The 19,947-nt window shown below is 35.4% G+C and overlaps 1 protein-coding gene across 6 annotated transcripts in view; it reads right to left on the bottom strand.

The window, feature by feature from the left end:
- Nucleotides 1-19,947, bottom strand: part of CEP290 (centrosomal protein 290) — a 94,538-nt gene that overhangs the window by 12,355 nt on the left and 62,236 nt on the right. For 4 of the 6 annotated variants that reach the window (XM_045204460.3, XM_045204405.3, XM_045204520.3 and 1 more), the window contains 9 exons: nucleotides 19,537-19,758; nucleotides 19,076-19,198; nucleotides 12,493-12,638; nucleotides 11,965-12,120; nucleotides 6,886-7,009; nucleotides 5,810-6,421; nucleotides 3,843-3,977; nucleotides 1,710-1,796; nucleotides 13-177 (listed from right to left, as the gene is read on the bottom strand). In XM_045204460.3, coding sequence (XP_045060395.2) covers nucleotides 13-177; nucleotides 1,710-1,796; nucleotides 3,843-3,977; nucleotides 5,810-6,421; nucleotides 6,886-7,009; nucleotides 11,965-12,120; nucleotides 12,493-12,638; nucleotides 19,076-19,198; nucleotides 19,537-19,758 — 1,770 coding nt within the window. The remainder of the gene's footprint in view (nucleotides 1-12; nucleotides 178-1,709; nucleotides 1,797-3,842; nucleotides 3,978-5,809; nucleotides 6,422-6,885; nucleotides 7,010-11,964; nucleotides 12,121-12,492; nucleotides 12,639-19,075; nucleotides 19,199-19,536; nucleotides 19,759-19,947) is intronic. The other 2 variants (XM_045204493.3, XM_024572566.4) reach the window with 2 other exon arrangements.

Below are 19,947 nucleotides of genomic sequence, written 5' to 3'. Positions count from 1 at the left end.
TTAAAATATTACCTTCAACTTTTCATTTTCCAGCTCAAGATTAGTCATTTTTTCACTGGTCAGTATTCCTGATGCTTTTTTCAACTGTTCATTTTCTCTTTGGACTTTTTCGACTACTTTTTTCATTAAACCAATGGTTTTCTCTAGTTCTGGGATTGTCTTTCCACTTCTACCAGACTAAAAAAAATATATTAACTTTTAATTAAATCAAATATTTAAAAAGATTTTATTTATTTATTTTTAGAGAGAGGGGAAGGGAAAGAGAAAGAGAGGGAGAGAAACACCAATATGTGGTTGCCTCTCGTATGCCCCCAACTGGGGACCTGGCCCACAACCCAGGCATGTGCCCCAACTGGGAATCGAACCGGTGACCCTTTGGTTCACAGGCCCGCGCTCAATCCACTGAGCTACACCAGCCTGGGCTAAATCAAATATTTTAGAAAGCATATTATAAAGTATCAATAACATAACAGGCTCATTATTATACTCACATTATTGATTCGTAAGATTTGAAGCCAAAGCATGTATTACTTAAATTTATCATTATATTAACTCTCTGAGAAAGGAATTATAATTCTCACTTTGCATACAAGAAAGTCAAGATTCACATAATTTGATACTCCTAAAGTCATATAGCTGTTAAGTAATAGCTTAAATACTCTACCCTTGATGTTTGCTCTCCCTTCCTTTCTCTCTAAAAGCAATGAAAAAATGTCCTCGGATGAGGATTAAGAAAAATAAAAACAGAATAGCCATTTATTAGAAATTCAGTTTCTCTCCAATATAAGAAGATACGTCTGAAAAAAACATAGTATAAAGTTATCAAAAGACATGGGTCAGTAATTAACATGTTTAACTGCTTACAATTTAATATAAAAAGTTTTTTAACAGTTGAATACAATAATCTTGCTTTTTTTAGCATTTGTCAGAATCCACACTGCAGTGAATAATCCTAAAATATGAACTTTTACATAATTTTAATATTGTACCCTCTCATAATTAGATTAAGAAAGGTTAAATTAACAAATAGATTTTTATTTATAAAATGAATGTTGCTAACTCTCAACAAGATATTTGTCCTGAATACTTTTCTAATTGAACTCACTATTTTTACCAAATCCATCATTACTTCATATTATTACTTTAAAATTTTTTTGTCCATTATGATTGCTACTTAACAAATTTGGCCTTGACCTCATAAACAACATTTACTCACTGTAAAATGAGTAACATTTACTCACTGTAAAATACATGGAAAGAATATATAAGAATACAAAAAAAAGGAAAATATATACAGAGCATTATATTAAAGAGTTGCCCTGGACATCATAAAATAATTACAAAATGTTAGAACCGGACCAAGGAGCACTAGTAGTTACTTCAAGCAACAGAAAGATGATCCCTGAAAGTTAAATGCTGTCCAGGTGTGGAGGGATATGCAACAACACCACCAAAAAGCGGTGATGTGGAGTACGAGTAGAATAAAATGCATGTAGCGTCGGTCACAGAGGATAAAATACATGAACTTGAAACACAGAGAAAAGCTTTATAATGTTTTACATTGTGGATGCAGCAGAGTACACACTGAAACTGTAGGCACTAACTAGTACCTATCACTACTGTTACGACATATCCAAACTTACTTTTTCATTGCCTGCTTATCACTTCTGAAACCAAAACAAATACATGGCATATTCTCCCATACTCACCCCTCTAACATGGCCAAGTTTCCGCTCAAGTTCTGCTTTTTCTTTTTTAAGAAACTCACACATTTCCTTCAAATCCCTTACTTGATTCTGTAAGATTAAAGCAAACATGTAACAGCTATAGTAACTGGAAAGAAAAGACAATTTATCTAACTGGCAACTCTGTAACTGGATGGCCAAACTAAACAAGGAGGATTTTTTTTTAAGATTTTATTTATTTTATTTTCAGACAGAGGGGAAGGGAGGGAGAAGGAGAGGGAGAGAAACATCAACATATAATTGCCTCTCATGTGCCCCCTACTGAGGACCTGGCCTGCAACCCAGGTATGTACCCTGACTGGGAATCGAATGGGTGACCCTTCGCTTTGCAGGCCAGCACTCAATCCATTGAGCCACAGCAGCCAGGTCTAAACAAGAAGGATTTTGAACTAAGACGTATGTTGAATTGAAGTATAAGGTCTGTCCAGAAGGTATCCAGCCATGTAATATGAAAAATAGAGACATTTATTGAAGAAGATGCAAGATACAAGAAACATTGTATGTAGGACAATGAACCTCAGTCCCCTTCAAAATAGGCACCCTGTGACCTCACAAAGTTTTTCCAATTGCCATCAGCTGCCCCATCATATTTTCTTGAATCTCATCAATGGTCTGAAACCTCTTCACTTTCAAAGACGACTTTAGTTTTGGGAAAAGCCAGAATGCACAGGGCACCAAATCTAGGCTTAGGGGGCTGAGTCACCTGAGTGATTTGATGTTTCGCCAAAAAACTCTGCACGAGATGTGATGCATGAGTGGGCATATTGTCGTAATGAAGCTGCCAATCACCAGCTGCCCATAGCTGTGGCCTTCTGAATCATCTGAATAGTTTCCTTGGAGGAATATTTAAGCTTAATGCAAAATCTGATGCAGATTCATTGTGCTACTCAGTAATTCTGAATGTGACGGCCACACAGGACACATGTTCACTCAATGGCATCTACCGCCCCCACTGACTAGTACAGCAAAGTCATCATTGTTCACACATGCACATTCCAGTCCACTCTCCTTGGCTGCCAGGTTACATCGATGTCCTACAAACCATTCTTGTTGTATTAACAATGGCTAGATGTTTTTTAGACATACCTCATATATAAAGAGTATTTTGTATATGAATTTCAAGAAATACTTTCCACATTTTTGCCTTACTGTAAAATATAAATTTGAGGTTAGGACTCTGGTTTTAATTATCCCATACATTATATATGGAGGTTCTTATGGTATGGAGAAAGAGACAACTGAACTTGGAACACTGGTTCTAACAGTGTAAAAAATCAAAACGAGAAGCAGAAAATAGCTTGTATGATTACTCGTAGAATTATCAGATTGCTAATAATCTAGGTTAAAAAAAAGAAATTAAACAATTAACCAGTCAAGAAAAAAGATTCCCACAAACAGGATAAGATTTGGAAAATCAAAGATAAACTTTTTACAAACATCAAAATAAATGAAATTTCTAAAGGAGACAATTATCCTAATACATTTTTAATTTAAAGCCTTTATTGTTTTAAAGATATCCTAATATTCTAAAGAGTGACAACTGTTAATGAAATATACCAACCACCCTCTTACCTCAGAACATTTGAACTTGCTATTTCTGTTATTTAGAACTTTTTCCAGTATTAGCAGGACCCACTTCTTTATCTGTCCCCTAGGTCGCTGCTAAAATGTCATTGTATTAAGGAAGCCTTTCCTTTACTACTGTATTGTAAGTAGCAATTCCTCATACCCTCACCTAACACAGACACGCCCCCTTCCCACAGACCATGCTTTTTCTCCTTGGCACTTAATATAAGCTGACGTACCATATATTAACTTGTTTATCAGCCTTCCTCACTAGAATGTAAGTTCAATGAGTACAAGGATTTATTGTCATTGTTATTTCCCAGCATCTAGGACACTACTTCACACAAAATAGGCTCTCAATAGATAATTGTTAAATGAAGAAATGTAGAAAGTATAACAGTACCATGGTATTTTTATGAATATGAGTTTTTAACTTCTTCATAAGCTAATATGGTAAGAATAACAATTAAATAGATAAAAAGGTTTTTAGGTATTAGATTTCTTAATTATAATAAAGAACACTAAATTCACCTTCAATCTTGGCAAATCTTTATTTGCTTGTTCAAGCTGAAATTTTAGTTCGATATTTTCAGATGACAACTTCAGATTTTCCCTCTGAAGCTCCTGTTCTCTTTGCCAATGATCATCTGACGCTATTTCTGAAGTCTTCAGGAAAATAAAGTTAGGGATATTTTTAAGATTTAACAAATAAAAGCTGTATAAGACATATTGAATAAGGAAACACTATGTTAAAATGGAACATTTTTCCTCAAAGGAATATGAGAAAATTGGAGAGCTCTGGAGAAAACAACCAAAAATAAATATGAATATAAAACTTATAGGAGAAAAATTAATAAAATATATTTTAATTAATATTGAAAGCAAAGGCAAGTAAGTATAACTTAATGCCCACACATATGTTTAAGTGTTTTTTTTAAGTCCAAAAATAAAGTATGATTGCTATCCACTATAGACTGTATTATATCCCACCCACACCCCACTCCCAAATTCAGTATGTTGAAATCCTAACGCCCAATACCTCAGAATGACCTTATTTGGAGACAGGGCCTTTTCAGAGATAACCAAGTTAAAATAAGGTCATTAGGGTTGCCCCTAATTCAATGACTGATGTTCTTATACAAAAAGGAAATCTGGACTCAGACATGGAAGAAAGAAAGGCAATGTGAAGGCACAGGGAGAAGATGGACAGGGAGCAATAATGAGAGAAGCCTGGAACAGATACTTCCCTCACAGCCTAGAGAAGGAATTAAGAGCCTGCTGATGCCTTGGTTTTAGACTTCTGGCTTCTAGAACTATGAGAAAAAAAAATTATGTTGTTTCAATCATCAAATCTGTGGTGCTTTGTTATGGTAGCCATAGCAGATAATACACACAAACCTACAAAAGAAGTGTCTCAATTCCTGCGGCAAAAGTAATCACTCTACCCTCGTAACACCACCGTATTTGCATTTCTCTTGGCATGAATTCATCTTGGTTTATTATTTATCTTCATTTTTACTTCTCATTCTAAACTACAGGTTATTTGAAAGAGAAATCTGTGCTTGATTTACTTTTTTCTGTAAAATGGAGAGTTTAAAATTCTCAATTACTTATTATCCAGCGGAAAAAAAAGAACCATTATGAACCTGAAAAGAGTAATTAAGAATTAACTTTCATCCACCTTCTCTTAACATTTAAATGTTTGATTGTAGTCAATGTTTTGAGGATGTAGGCAACTGAAATGGGAGGAAAGGATAAGGAAAAAAAACGCTGTTTGATTTTAATTGGGAACAAACTTGTCTTTATCAGTACTGTAATATAAATTAAACTGCCCCAAAGTAGTGTGTACATAGGAAGTTCATAAACTGTAGAGCTAGGCCTTTAGGGCTGCATTTAAATTCTGTTCTGCATCTTCTTGATCACCAGAGATGTTACTTATTCTCCACGCTTCCCATGTAAATTACGAATAATACTCTGCTAAATACTGTGTATATTAAATGTAGGTGAAGAGTCTAACACAACATAGATAGCAATAAGCTCACTTTTCTCATTACAAGAAAGTATTTTTATAATACATGGAAAAAACCACTAAAGGAACTTGTTATGCATGTCAGAAAGTCACACAGCATCATAACAAATTTTCACTGATATTCACCGTATAAAATTTTTCTTGCAATGAGATTTCACAGCATGGCACACTAGAAATTTCTAAGGTGAAACATACACTTCTAAAGTGCCTTATTTTTTGTTATTCTGTGATCTAATCTAATCACTTTAAGTGAGCACCAATGTCAGAACAGGGAATATTAAAATGAATTAGGAAATGAATAACCACTTATTTTGTCAGAACTAGGCAAATGCTAGGGTTTAAGGAGCTTATTAATAGTTAATATTTTTTACAAATTCTGCTTAATTTTTTTCCATTTGCACATATCTATACTACTTGCTATAAGAAAACTCAGCTAACACAGAAATAAAGAACTGTTGCGTCCTCAAACCTGGGGCCCGCCATTTCTCGGCTGGACTGGCACATCAGTCTCAGGGTTTGCCTGTGCAGCCTCCTCCACACACGGCTTCACTGCAGCGGCTGTGGCAGAATCATGCTCCTCCCGGGGAGATTCTTCTGGATCCACGATGTGACTTACATCTTCAGCTATGTGTCCTTTTCCTTTCTCATTCTTGCCTACTTCATTCTCTTCTTTGATTTTATATTCCTGCTTATTTTCACAATAGTCTTCATCAATTTTCTCAATTTCAGGATCGGGGTCATTTTCAAAACTGGAGTTAAAATCTGCCAAGGTACCATTATTTAGCCTAAATGTACTTGATTTATTGTTTGGTCTTGCCTCAGCTATGTTTGGCTCAGTAGGATCTATCACGTCTTCTGCTTTGTGTTTTCCTTGGTTATTGGAATACTGTAGAATATTTCTAGGTTCCTCGTGACATAAGTTGTCACTGGTGTCTATTACCTTCCCATTTTTAATTCTGAGCACCCTTAGGGGTTTTTTTTTGTTCCTGTGTAAAGTATTCTTTTTGTGAAAAGTGTTGTGCCCGTATTTACTAACACTGGTAGGAAGGGTGGAAAGCGTAGTTGTGCCACGTAACAGATTCTGCTTGAAGCAGAAGAAAAAGAAGAAACATGAAAAGAAAAGAAAAAAGAATAACAAACATGTACACACCAGGTGATTTAAAGTAAGATAAAACAAATAATTCTTCATTAATGATTCTTTATAAAGACAACTATAAACATATCACATATTTGATGGAAATGATGCCATAACATATTTTCCTATTTTATCTAATTGCATATTCTTGCCGCTCATATCAACTACATGTAAAATCTCTAGACTCATTTATAAGTTCTATGTGAAGCATAAGAATTTTAAGTTTACTGTTATTATATAAGAAGAATTAAAGAAGTTAAAATATATAGTAATTACTAAAAATAAAAGTTTAATTTATTGCATTAATATTAGGGATAGGGATCTACTTGTTTTGGCCAGATAAAGGTAAAAACTGATTTTACTTCTGAACTTTAATGTGAAAAAAATGAAAAGGAATGATGTACACTTACTGACGTCCTGGAATAGGTATCCTTTGAAGACTGCTTTTCTAAAGCATGCAGTTTTTCTTGGAGGTATCTATTTTGTAAACGTAAATCCTCTAGAACAGAATCTCGAGGAAGAGCTTGGTGGGTCCTATGAACAACAACCACAGACTCTTTACTGTTCAAATGCCAACTTTTCATTGTTTTATTACATTAAAATACAGGAAAGAAAGAATATATATATTTATTAACATATTTATCTTAATTCTAAAAAACTTACCGATTTTACAAAAATTAAATTAGGACATGACTATTTACATTATAAAATGATCCTCTACAGAGGATTCATTGCAGGCCTCCTTTAAACTATGTGTTAAAAAGTGTTGCTTGATTTTTAGAATTACATTAACATTTTTAAAGAACACGCATCAATTTATATGAAATTATATAAGAGAGTTGCATTAAATTACCCACTTTTAAAAACATATATAATAACTTCATAATATCCATGTGCTTATCGAGAAGCACAAGGATTTACAAAGGCTCTTACTGGAGCCAGACAATAACCTGTTACTTCACGTCTCCACTCATCCGTGTGCCCTACAAGGCCCTCCGTGACCGGCACAGCCGCACTTATTCAGCCTAACTGCCCAGTTGGCCTAGTTTACTAAGGCAAACAAACCCACTCGTACCACACATGAAAGAGGCACTCCTGCCTCTGTGTCTCTGCTAGGGTTCTGCTTTCTTGGAATGTCCTCCCTCCCTTTAACATCTAGATTTGATTCATAAAACTCAGAAATTTACACTTGCACTGGGAGAGAAGACAAGTTTAGTATCTTTTACAAAGTCTTATCATTCATTACTTCAGCCAACACAGAATCACATTATTAAGGAAAAAAGAACAATTAAACCTCTAAAAGTATTAGAAGGTTTCAAAACTAAAATATTTTGATTCCTGTAAAAACTGCAAAGGAGAATTAAAGCATTCGGTTTAGTTTTTGGTCTGAATATATATTTAGACTAAGGGGGAAAAAAGAGGGAGGAAGCCACTGCTAAGACCAGATAGTAACTATAAATAGATGTTAAAAAAAAAAGAATTCTTCAGTCCCAATCACAATTTCCTTCTCTATCAAGTGAAATTCTGAAGGATTTAAGAAACCATGGCTTAGCAGGGAAGCACTGGTATGTAAGTTCGCACTCATGAGTGCTCCTATAAAGGAGTTCCACTTTGCATGTACTCACTACGTTAACACAGACACAACAGTGCATGTTCATGAAGACACACCAGTGGTAGTTTCTGAAGATTAACAGGAAGAAAAACAAAACAGAATAAAAAGAACAGTAGGTATCCTCATATCCAAATGTCATAGGTAGGTACCAGGCTTTGATCATTTAACACAATTCCAGATCATTTGTAAACACTTAGAAGGGCAAGAAACAAATTAGGTAAACCTAATCTATGTTCATCTTGGAAGATATGAGGGAAATAGAAAATTATGAATAGTTTTACTTGCTGTAATTGGGACATAATTTTATTTTTCTTTGCATTAACATGACTATATTAGAAGACAAAGCTTGGAAAGAAACAGCAAAAGAAGAAAATCTCTATCTGTGAAATATGTCATGGGTACTCTAATAGGGATTGCATTGAATCTATAAATTGCTTTGGGTAGTATGGCCATTTTGATGATGTTAATTCTTCCAATCCATGAGCATGGTACATGCTTCCATTTGTTTGTGTCTTCCTTAATTTCTTTCTTCAGTGTTGTGTAGATTTCTGAGTACAGGTCTTTTACCTCCTTGGTTAGGTTTATTCCTAGGTACTTTATATTTCTTGTTGCTATAGCAAATGGAATTTTTTTTCCTGATTTCTGTTTCTTCAGTTTCATTGTTGGTGTACAGGAATGCCTTTTATTTCTGAGTATTGACTTTGTATCCAGCTGTTTTGCCAAATTCATGTATTAGGTTGAGTAGTTTTTTGGTGGAGTCTATAGGATTTTCCATGTACACTATCAGGTCGTCTGCAAACAGTGACAGTTTCATTTCCTCCTTTCCAATTTGGATGCCTTTTATTGCTTTTTCTTGTCTGATTGCTGTGGCTAGGACTTCCAATACTATGTTGAATAGGAGTGATTAGAGAGTGCATCCTTGTCTTGTTCCTGATCTTAGTGGGAAAGCTCTAAGCTTCTGTCCTTTGAGTGTGATGTTGGCTGTAGGTCTCTCATATATGGCCTTTATTATGTTGAGGAATGCTCCCTTTATTCCCACTTTGCTGAGTGTTTTTATCAGAAATGGGTGCTGTATCTTATCAAATGCTTTTTCCGCATCTATTGATATGATCATGTGATTTTTGTCTTTGCAGTTATTGATGTGATATAGAACAAACATTTCAGAAATTCATATGGAACCATAAACAACCCCGAGTAGCTGCAGCAATTTTGAGAAAGAAGAACAAAGCAGGAGGGATCACAATACCTGATATCAAACTGTATTACAAGGCCACGGTAATCAAAACAGCCTGGTACTGGCATAAAAACAGGCACATAGACCAATGGAACAGAACAGAGAGCCCAGAAATAAACTCAAGTCTTTACGGTCAATTAATATTTGACAAAGGAGGCAGGAGCATAAAATGGAGCAAAAACAGCCTCTTCAACAGATGGTATTGGGAGATCTGGACAGCTACGTGCAAAAAAATGAAACTCGATCACCAACTTACGCCATACACGAAAATAAACTCAAGATGGATAAAAGACTTAAAATATAAGTTGTAACACCATAAAAGTCCTTGAGGAAAACATTGGCAGGAAAATCTCAGACATTCCACGCAGCAACATCCTCACAGACACATCCCCTAAAGCAAGGGACATAAAGGAAAAAATAAACAAATGGGACCTCATCAAAATAAAAAGCTTCTGCATGGCTAAAGAAAACAGCACCAAATTACAAAGAGAACCAACAGTATCGGAAAACATATCTGCTAATGATACCTCAGACAAGGGCCTGATCTCCAAAATATATAAAGAACTCACACAACTCCACTCCAGGAAGACAAACAACCCAATTAAAAAATGGGAAAAGGACTTGAACAGACACTTCTCCAAGGAAGACATACAGAGGGCCCAGAGACATATGAAAAGATGCTCAGCATCACTAGCCATCAGAGAGATGCAAATTAAAACCACAATGAGGTACCATCTCACACCAGTCAGAGTGGCCAACATAAACAAATCCACAAACAAATGTTGGAGAGGATGTGGAGAAAAGGGAACCCTAGTGCACTGTTGGTGGGAATGCAGACTGGTGAGGCCACTGTGGAAAACAATATTGAATTTCCTCAGAAAACTAAAAATGGAACTGCCCTTTGACCCAGCAATTCCGCTGCTGGGATTATACCCTAAGAACACTGAAACACCAATCCAAAAGAACCTGTGCACCCCAATGTTCATAGCAGCACAATTTACAATAGCCAAGTACTGGAAGCAACCTAAGTGCCCATCAGCAAATGAGTGGATCCAAAAACTATGGTATATTTACACAATGGAATTCTACACAGCAGAGAGAAAGAAGGAACTTATACCCTTTGCAACAGCATGGATGAAACTGGAGAGCATTATGCTAAGTGAAATAAACCAGGCGGTGAGGGACAAATACCATATGATCTCACCTTTAACTGGAACATAATCAATAGAAGAAAAAAGCAAACAAAATATAACCAGAAACATTGAGGTTAAGAACAATCTAACAATAGCCGGGGTGGGGGGACAGTGGGAAGAGGGGATTACAGGAACTACTATAAAGGACACATGGACAAAACCAAGGGGGAGGGTGGAGGTGGGGGAGGGAGGTGGGTTCAGCTGGGGTGGGGTGGAGGGATGGGGAGAAAAGGCATACAACTGTAATTGAATAACAATAAAAATATTAAAAAAATAAAAAGAAGAAAATCTCAAAGGCTCTACTGAAAAAATGCACTTGAGGGTTCTGGGTCTAGGTACAATATAGTAAACACATCAAGTCTTCTCTCTCACCAATGCATGGAGCATCTACTTGAGGACTTTGAAAAGTAAATAGTCTCCAGATTAGGATAAAATGCCAGACTTTGAAGTATCAGCAAACAGGTGGTGAATTTACCTCTTCTTTTCCTCTGGTATTTATTGGCTTGAATGCAACATTGGTTGAAGTGAGTGTCAACACTGAGGGAGAGACCTCCAGGGAAGGGGAAGCTTTCAGGTTCTAGCATGGAGTACAAATATCCCTCATTCTTTCTTCTATCTATTCTTTCATGCCTCAGCCCTGAAGCAATCCTGTAGACAGTGGTGGCAGAGACAGCAATGGGAATCCATAGGTGGCTATATTTTTAGAGGGAAATCATCTTCTCCAATTAGTAGCAAGCTGTGATTGTAAGGCAGTAGGGCGAACACAGTCCCCCACCTCCCCTCATCCCCTTCTGCCCTGCTGTTGTGTGCTTGGCTGCAGATGTGCACAACTGCTGAAGTGCACAGGATGCACAGGGTACTAAAGTGCCAGCCTTGGTTCCAAGTACCTGAAGGAGGCCCTGGGGAAATAGAGAGTATCAGGGAGATCACAAGAAGGAAGAAGCTCAAACAACTATATAGTTGTTTATGAACTTCTGGGCTCACCCTCACGGATCTGATCCTGCTCAGAACACAAAGACTCTGAGAACCGAACTAACAGAGAGAAGACAGACCACGTGCAAGACTGTCCACTGGGAGGCAGGTGAGCAGGATGGGTCCCAATAGCACTGTAAAGGCTTTGAAACAGAACTGGTATTGGAATCACAGCCACAGAAAGCAAGTTGGAACTTGGGGTCTCAATCTACCCAGACCAGCTGCCTGCTAAAACAAAAATAACTACATTTTTCCATAGAGTTTAACTAAGATCCAGAAACTCAAAACATAATATTCAAAAGTTCAAGAATATAATCCAAAGTTATGTGACGTACAAAGAAACAAGATTGTCTCAACTCACAAGAAAAGACAATCAACAGAACCCAAGCTTAAAATAACATGTTTATTATGTCAGTTTCTATGGGTCAACCAGTTTCCTTCATTATAACTGATAGCACATTTCCATGTAATAGCTTACCTCATGTACGATATGTCATTTTCTAAGTCAAGATTTCTCTTTTTTAACTCTTCCAACTCTTTTTCAGACTCCAAAGCTCGTACTCCCATAACTTGATTAACAGTCATGCCAGTTGTTTTTAGTTTCCTCTGCAAAGTAAGTTTCTCTTTATCGGCCCTGCGAGATTTAATAGAGAAACATGAAACTATACCACTCACTGTTTGGCTTGTTCAGTTTCTTAAACCGCAGGTTACTCATTGCAAGACCAATGTATTAAAACCAGCTTATTCTGCATTGGCTATGAGCTAACTTATTTTAAAATGACAGGATCTCCATTTATAAATTGTTAAAATATATTTAAAAGACATTTTAAAGAAAGAAAATAAAAAGTAAATCATAGACAATAAGTTATAATTAAAACTAGAGAATTTCTTATATTATCAAGTATAATAAAACTGTGTAACTCCCAGGTCAATTAAAGACTTTACACATAAAGACTTTACATATTAATGGTTTAAAAACCATTAATTAGGTTTATATTAAACTCACTTGGCAAAAAGATCCTTCAAAGTATTCAACTGCTTTGTTAGAATATAGATTTCTCCCTCTTTCTCTTTTAACTTGTTTCGAATTCCTTCTATTTTGCTTTGCCATTTTTTACCTTCTTCCCACCTAATTAACTCTTCTCTAGCACTCTGTGAACAATAATAGAGGAAGAAAATTACCAATATTTTTTAACTTCATTTTAACAATTATCAATTACAGTTTACTACAAAAATGGTAAAACAATACTTCCTAGAAAATAAGTAAATCAGTCCTAACTTCCACAATTTTTAGGCATGCAAAGCTATGAGCAAAAATGACCTTCAGTTTAAGTATTCTGTATTTTCTAACTTGACAAACAAAATTCTAGGGAACAGTTTGGACCAATGCTAACTCCCTTAAGTCTTTACATGACGATTTGGATGTAGATGATCATGGCTACAGGAAGCTTGCAACAAAGAATACACAACGTATGTATAAATGGTCAACCCAATTCTGTCGTCCCACAGCAATAGCCTAGCATCAGGGCCCCTTCAAATGTTCAGTACACATTACTTTTCTTATCCAAGAAACATTTATTTATGCTAGTCATGTCCCAGGTACGTTAGGCACTAAGAATAGAAGCAATGAATAAACCAAAAAAAAAAATCTATCTTCCTGAATACTAGAGTCTAGTTTATGTTGGTTAGGTGGATGGATTAGGGAAAGAGAGCAAAATATAGACAAAAAAAACCCCAACAAAAGCAATATTGTGGTTATGTTAGTGTGATACTTGCTAAAAAGGGGGTGGGAGACAGGGAAGGAATTCGGGCCTTTTAGGGAGAGGTGTCGTGGCCTGTTACAACTGAAATATAGCGATCGGGAAAGTGGGGAACAGCCCAGGAACTGCGCAAGTTTCGGGTGTGCTACTGGACATGCACATCGTTAAAAATTCTGCTCACAAATGTCTGAACTACGAATTTACATCTTCATTCTACCAAGCAATTTTTAATGATTTTACTATGTACTAAATTTTCTAGGCTTACAACAGCTATATAAAAGGAAAATCTGTGGAAATCATTTTGTTGAAAATTGTATCGACAATTGTTTACCATTTTAGAAATGAAGTTATAAATGGAAATGCCATTGCGATGTATCAGTTGCCAATAGGACACGTTTTGTATCAGATTGCATTTGTTGCTCTGAATTCATATTACCACCACCTAAAGGTGAAATGACAAGACTACTTCATCATGTTTTCTAGTGTGCTCACGCCAGAGCATTTACATGTTGGAGTAGAGAATGTGTACGAGTACATTATTTTTATAAACTATTTTCCTTTTATATGTCTCCTTTATCTTTTATTTTGGAAATTCATAATGATAAATTTGAAATTATGCATGTAAGTACTAATTTATATTAACCGTGCATAACCTTTGGAATAGTAAAGGAGATATTATGAAACAACATTTTTACTATAAAAAAGAATGTTGGTTCCATATGAATTTTTGATTTCTTTTAGATCTGTGAAATATGCCATTAGTATTTTAATAGGAATTGTGTCAAATCTACAGATTGCTTTGGATAGTATGGACATTTTGATGATATTAATTCCTTCAATCCATGAACAGGGTATATGCTTCCATTTATTTTTATCTTCCTCCATTTCTTTCTTCAGTGTTCTATAGTTTTCTGAGTACAGGTCTTTTACCTCTTTGGTTAAATTTATTCCTATGTACTTTACTTTTTTGTTTCTTAGTTTCTCTTTATGATAGTTCATTCTTGGTGTATAAAAATGCCATCAGTTTCTGAGTATTGACTTTGTATCCTGCTACTTTGCTGAATTTACTTATAGGTCGATCAGTTTTTTGGTGGAGCCTACAGTGTTTTCTACGTACACTATCATGTTGTCTGCAAATAATGCCAGTTTTACTTCCTCCATTCCAATCTGGATGGCTTTTAAAATTTCTTCTTCTTGTCTGATCACTGTGGCTAGGACCTCCAGGACTATGTTGAATAAGAGTGGTGGAAGCGGACATCCCTGTCTTGTTCCTGAACTTAAGGGAAATGCTTTTAGTTTTTGACCATTGAATATGATGTTGGCAGTAAGTTTTTAATGTATGGCCTTTATTATGTTGTGATATGTTCTGTCTATTCCCACTTTAATGAGTGTTTTTATCATAAATGGGTGCTAGATTTTAGCCAATGCCTTTTCTGCTTCTATTGATATGATCATGTGATTTTTTGTCTTTTATTTTGTTTGTGATTAGCACATTTATTGATTTGTAAATATTGTACCATCCTTGATTCCTGTAATAAATCCCACTTGATCATGGTGTATGATCTTTTTTATGTATTTTTGGGTCTGGTTTTTGGGAGTTATTGTTGGTAGTATTTTGTTGAGGATTTTTGCATCTATGTTCATCAGCGATACTAGCCTGTAATTTTCTTTCTTTGTTGTTTCTTTACCTGGTTTTGGGATTAGGATAATACTGGCCTTGTTAAAAGAGTTTGGGAGTCTTCCCTATTCTTGAATTTCTTAGAATAGTTTCTGAAGGATCACACTGTTAGTTCTTCTCTGAATATTTGGTAAAATTTGCCTGTGAAGCCACCTGGTCCAGGGATTTTTTGTGTTGGTAGTTTTTTGATCACTGCTTCAATTTTGCTAATAGTTATTGGTCTATTCAGGTTTCCTCCTCTTGCTGATTCAGTTTTGGAAGATTATATGTTTCTAGGAATTTACTCATTTCACCCAGAAATTTATATGGAACCAACAATGACCCCCAATAGCCACAGCAAACTTGAGATAAAAGAACAAAGTTGTAGGGATCACAATACCTGATATCACACTACACTACAAGGCCACTGTAACTAAAACAGTCTGGTACTGGTATAAATACAGACACATAGATCTATAGAAAAGAATAGAGAGCCCAGAAATAAACCCATGTCTTTATGGTCAATTAATATTTGACAAACAGGGAACAAGCATACAATGGAGTAAAAATAGCCTCTTCAACAAATGGTGCTGGGAGAACTGGACTGGTATATGCAAAAAAAAAAATGAAACTAGACCACCAACTTAAATCATACACGAGAATAAGCTCAAAATAGATAAAAGACATAAATATAAATTGTGATACCATAAAAGTCCTAGAAGAAAACATAGGCAGTAAAATTTCAGATATCCTACATAGCAATATTTTTGATGATATATCTCCTAGGGCAAGGAAAATAAAGAAAAAAATAAACAAATGGGACTATATGAAATTTAAAAGCTTCTGCACAGCTAAAGAAACCATCATCAAAACAAAAAGAGCATTGACTGTATGGAAGAATATATTGGACAATGATACATCAGACAAGGGTTTGATCTCCAAAATATATAAAGAACTCACAGGACTTAACAGCAGGAAGACAAATAATCCAATTAAAAATGGGCAGAGGACCTGAATAAACACTTCTCCAAGGAGGACAAACAAATAACCCACAGACATATGAAAGGATGCTCAACATCACTGGGCATCAGAGAGATGCAAATTAAAACCACAATGAGATATCACCTCATACGTGTCAGAATGGCCATCATCAATAAATCAACAAACAACAAGTGCTAGAAAGGATGTGGAGAAAAGGGAACCCTAGTGCACTGTTGGTGGGAAAGCAGACTGGTATAGCCATTGTAGAAAACAGTATGGAATTTCCTTAAAAAACTAAAAATGGAACTACCTTTTGACCCAGTAGTTTCACTGCTGGGAATATACCCTAAGAAGCCCAAAACCTCAATGCAAAAGAACATATGAAGCCCCAAGCTCATTGCAGCAGTATTTACAATGGCCAAGTGTTAGAAGCAGCCTAAGTGCTCATCAGTAAATGAGTGGATCAAAAAACTGTGGTACATTTACACAATGGAATACTACGCAGCAGAAAAAAGAAGGAATTCCTACCCTTTTCAACAGCATCAATGGAGCTGGAGAGCATTATGCTAAGTGAAATAAGCCAGTCAGTAAAAGACAAATACCATATGATCTCACTTATAAGAGGAATCTAATGAACAAAATCAACTAATTAGCAAACAGAAGCAGAGACATGGAAACAGGGAACTGACAGCTGCCAGAGGAAACTGGGGGCTGGGGGAAACGGTAGAAGAAGGGGATGGGATTAATCAAAGAACATGTATGAGTGACCCATAGACATGGACAACAGTGTGGGGATGGACAGTGGAAGCGGGGAGAGGGCAAAGGGGGGAAATTGGGACAGCTGTAATGAAATAATCAGGAATAAAAATAATCAGGAAATAATCAGTCCATGCTTGGACTGAAAGAGTTAAAACCATAACCTTAAGTCAAAAAGCCAGTTATTTCAAATGCCCAACTAAGATATTGCCCTCTCAAAACTAACTTTTCGATACTGGCTTAGTTTTTAAACTTTTTTATTTAAGCTCACAAGTATTGAAAAATGTAAAAACTTCACTAAGTGTTTGATAGTCATTAACTTCTTTTTTTCTGAAATATCACAAGGAATTTTGTGTACCTCCAGAAATAGAAATATCAGTTGGAGGCATAAGGTAAGTAAATTTTTCTGCAGCATGTAGCACTTCCTAGGGACCGGGCAGTTTTATCCCCTCTGACATTCCCTTTTAAGTAAGACTTAGGAAAGAAAAGCCAAAATACCTTAAAAATGAACAATAACAACAACAACAACAAAGTACCAAAGGCAAATGCCACCAAGGATCTGTTCTGGACTGGGGGAGAAAAGGTGAAAAGAGAAGGCGGGAAGAGAAGTTCTGTGTTCGTATTTTCTGTGCCAACAGCCTCTTAGGCATAGGTTTCGGAATAATGTTATTGCATTTAAAATTTTTCATTTGTTCAACAAATACTGAGCAACTACTATGTGCCAGGGACTGTTCTGGGTGTTAAGGATGCAACAATAAACCAAACAGGCACAGTTTCTGCCATCAAAGCTTGCAGACAAAAAGATGAACACGTGACTAAGTAACTCCCTAGCCTGTCAGACAGTAGTAAGTGCTTTCGAGAAAAGTGAAGCAGCATAAGGAAAACAGGACTGCAAGGGATGGGGGTGGGTCTTGTTATAAAGATGGGCTTCAAACTTTGTTTTCAGAGAAAAAGGTGCTGAACTTTCAATATGAAAGGATTCTTTGATTATAAAAACATTCACAAATTAGAAATGCCCAGCACTGTGTAATCTGAAAGAACATTCTACCTAGATTCTTAGATATATGTTTAATATAAGTGTAACTTTCTGCATTCTCTCTCTTTCTAGTGAGTAATAATGTACATGGGGATGAACTTCTCGATGGCTTACAGAAGACTTTAACATATTATTTCACTGTCAACATAATCCTGAGACATTGTCAATGCAAATAGTATTATCTAATTTAAGGAGAAATAGCCTGAAACACAGAGGTTAGGAGTCCAGGAAAAGCCACAAAGCTATTGAGGTATTCTGATAAGAATCAGGTGAGGAACTGGTATCCAAGAATTAGTGTATACCTTTGCTCAAGTAGGGAGACGGAGAAGAGAGCTGTCTAGAAAAGTAAGGGCATTTTGATTTGCATTTTTCACCAACAAAGCTTCTGACAGCAAGTATGTTGTGGTTCCATGTATGTAAATCTAAGCATTTTAATCAAAATTATACTAACATTGATAAATTTTAATAGGAAAAATATTTTTGTAACATACTCGATTAAAACATTTAGTCCCATTACCTATTTATTTCTACACAGAATCATTAAAAATATGTAATTTTCTTTTTTCATGTTATTAAAATTATTTTATAGATATTGAATATTTTCTGGGTACACTTTTTATTACCATAGTTCCTCCACTGTGATTTTCTTCAGGGGCAAACATTACCACTAGCACAAATATTTGCCAGGTCAGAAATATCAAAATATTTTGATATTTTCAATGCTCCCAACAAGATATAAGTCTTAAGTTTGTCACTTGTACAAACTTAATTATATGTATCTTAGCAAATTAAAGTTTCTCTTTGGGTTGATTATTTCTATCAATAATTTTGTTTTGAAGTAGTTAACTATTTAACTTGTAAGGGAATTTTAAGCAATTTTTCTCAAGCTACAGAATCAATTTATTGAGTGGGTTGGTTATTTTACTATTACTACACATACTGAATATATTTCATGTCACATTGTTTACCCTGAAGTAACCAACAGTCCAGACCACTGAAGGATAAAAGAACACGTCTGAGCCAAAGTAGAAGACTAAAAATGCCCAGCTTTTTTTCCCCGAAGGACAAATCACCAAAGTATAAACAATTACACCGGAAGAAGCGATGAATACAGTGATAAAAAATGCAAAGTGTGAAGATATTTTGGAGGTATTATGTCAGGAAGGTGACATGGACATGATGTAGTAATTTACAAATGAGAGCTACATTATAGGCATCTCCCCAAGTCCCCTTGTAAATTCCTACAGAATGGAAACTTGTCTTAGACTTCTCTGCGTTATTCAGTGTCATTTACAGTGTGTGTTAGGTCTCAGATTAATACAGTATATTAGCCATTCATCAATTACCTATTTAACTCTGCCTCCCCACCTCAAACACATCGGTGTGTTTCTTCACATACCTTTTCTTTCACAGGCTTCATTTCTACCTCATCCGCTTTTCTTTCTAGTTGGCTTTCTAGCTTTTTAATTTTCTTTTGGAGTTCTTCAATTAAACTTTGTTTGTTATCAATCAGAGTTTTTCCCTGAAAAATAATATGCCTTTTTAACATCTTATAAGTAAAATGTATCAAACAAAACACACAACAAATATTTCAACTATAAAAATTTCCTGCAACCATAGTTCATCATCCTTTCTAAAAGACACTGAATATATAACAAGGCATCTGTTTCTGCACTGTCGTACACACACTACTCTAAAGTTACAAATACAGCGGGGGTCATGGAAAGGATTTGGCTAAATTAATCAAGGTGAGACCTAAGCTAATTCCAGCAAATATTATATATAAAGTTAAAAAGTTGCAATCAACTGTCACTATATATCATATATCAAAGGCATTTTTACAATTAAATATAAAATTACCTGTAATCCACTGGTTAGTCTTTTTATTTGCCTTTTCAGTTCATCATTCTCTTGATCAACTCCACCCTTCTCTCTAAGCATTTTATTATAGGCTTTTTGTGTTTTTTGTAGTTCATTAGTTAAGTCACTCAAGTTATCAGTTAGTGAATTTTCTCTGTTTTTACTTGTTTTAAGAGCTTCTTTCAACTTTAAAATATTTTCATTTAAATCTTCAATTTGTGACTAATGTAAGAAAAAGAAAGGTTTAATTCTTGAATCTTTAACAAGTATCAATGATAAAAACAATAAAATATGAAAGTATACCATTAAGACTGAAGAAGAAAGTTTAATTCTAAACTAAGAAGTCAGAAAAGGCTTTGAGAAAAAGGAGTTGAAGAATGAGGAATTCAGAGAAGACATTTCAGGCAAAGA

This window comes from Desmodus rotundus, chromosome 3, assembly GCF_022682495.2.
Source record: "Desmodus rotundus isolate HL8 chromosome 3, HLdesRot8A.1, whole genome shotgun sequence".
In the NCBI taxonomy this organism is placed as follows: Eukaryota; Metazoa; Chordata; class Mammalia; order Chiroptera; family Phyllostomidae; genus Desmodus; species Desmodus rotundus.
This window is presented reverse-complemented; position numbering and strand designations above follow the sequence as displayed.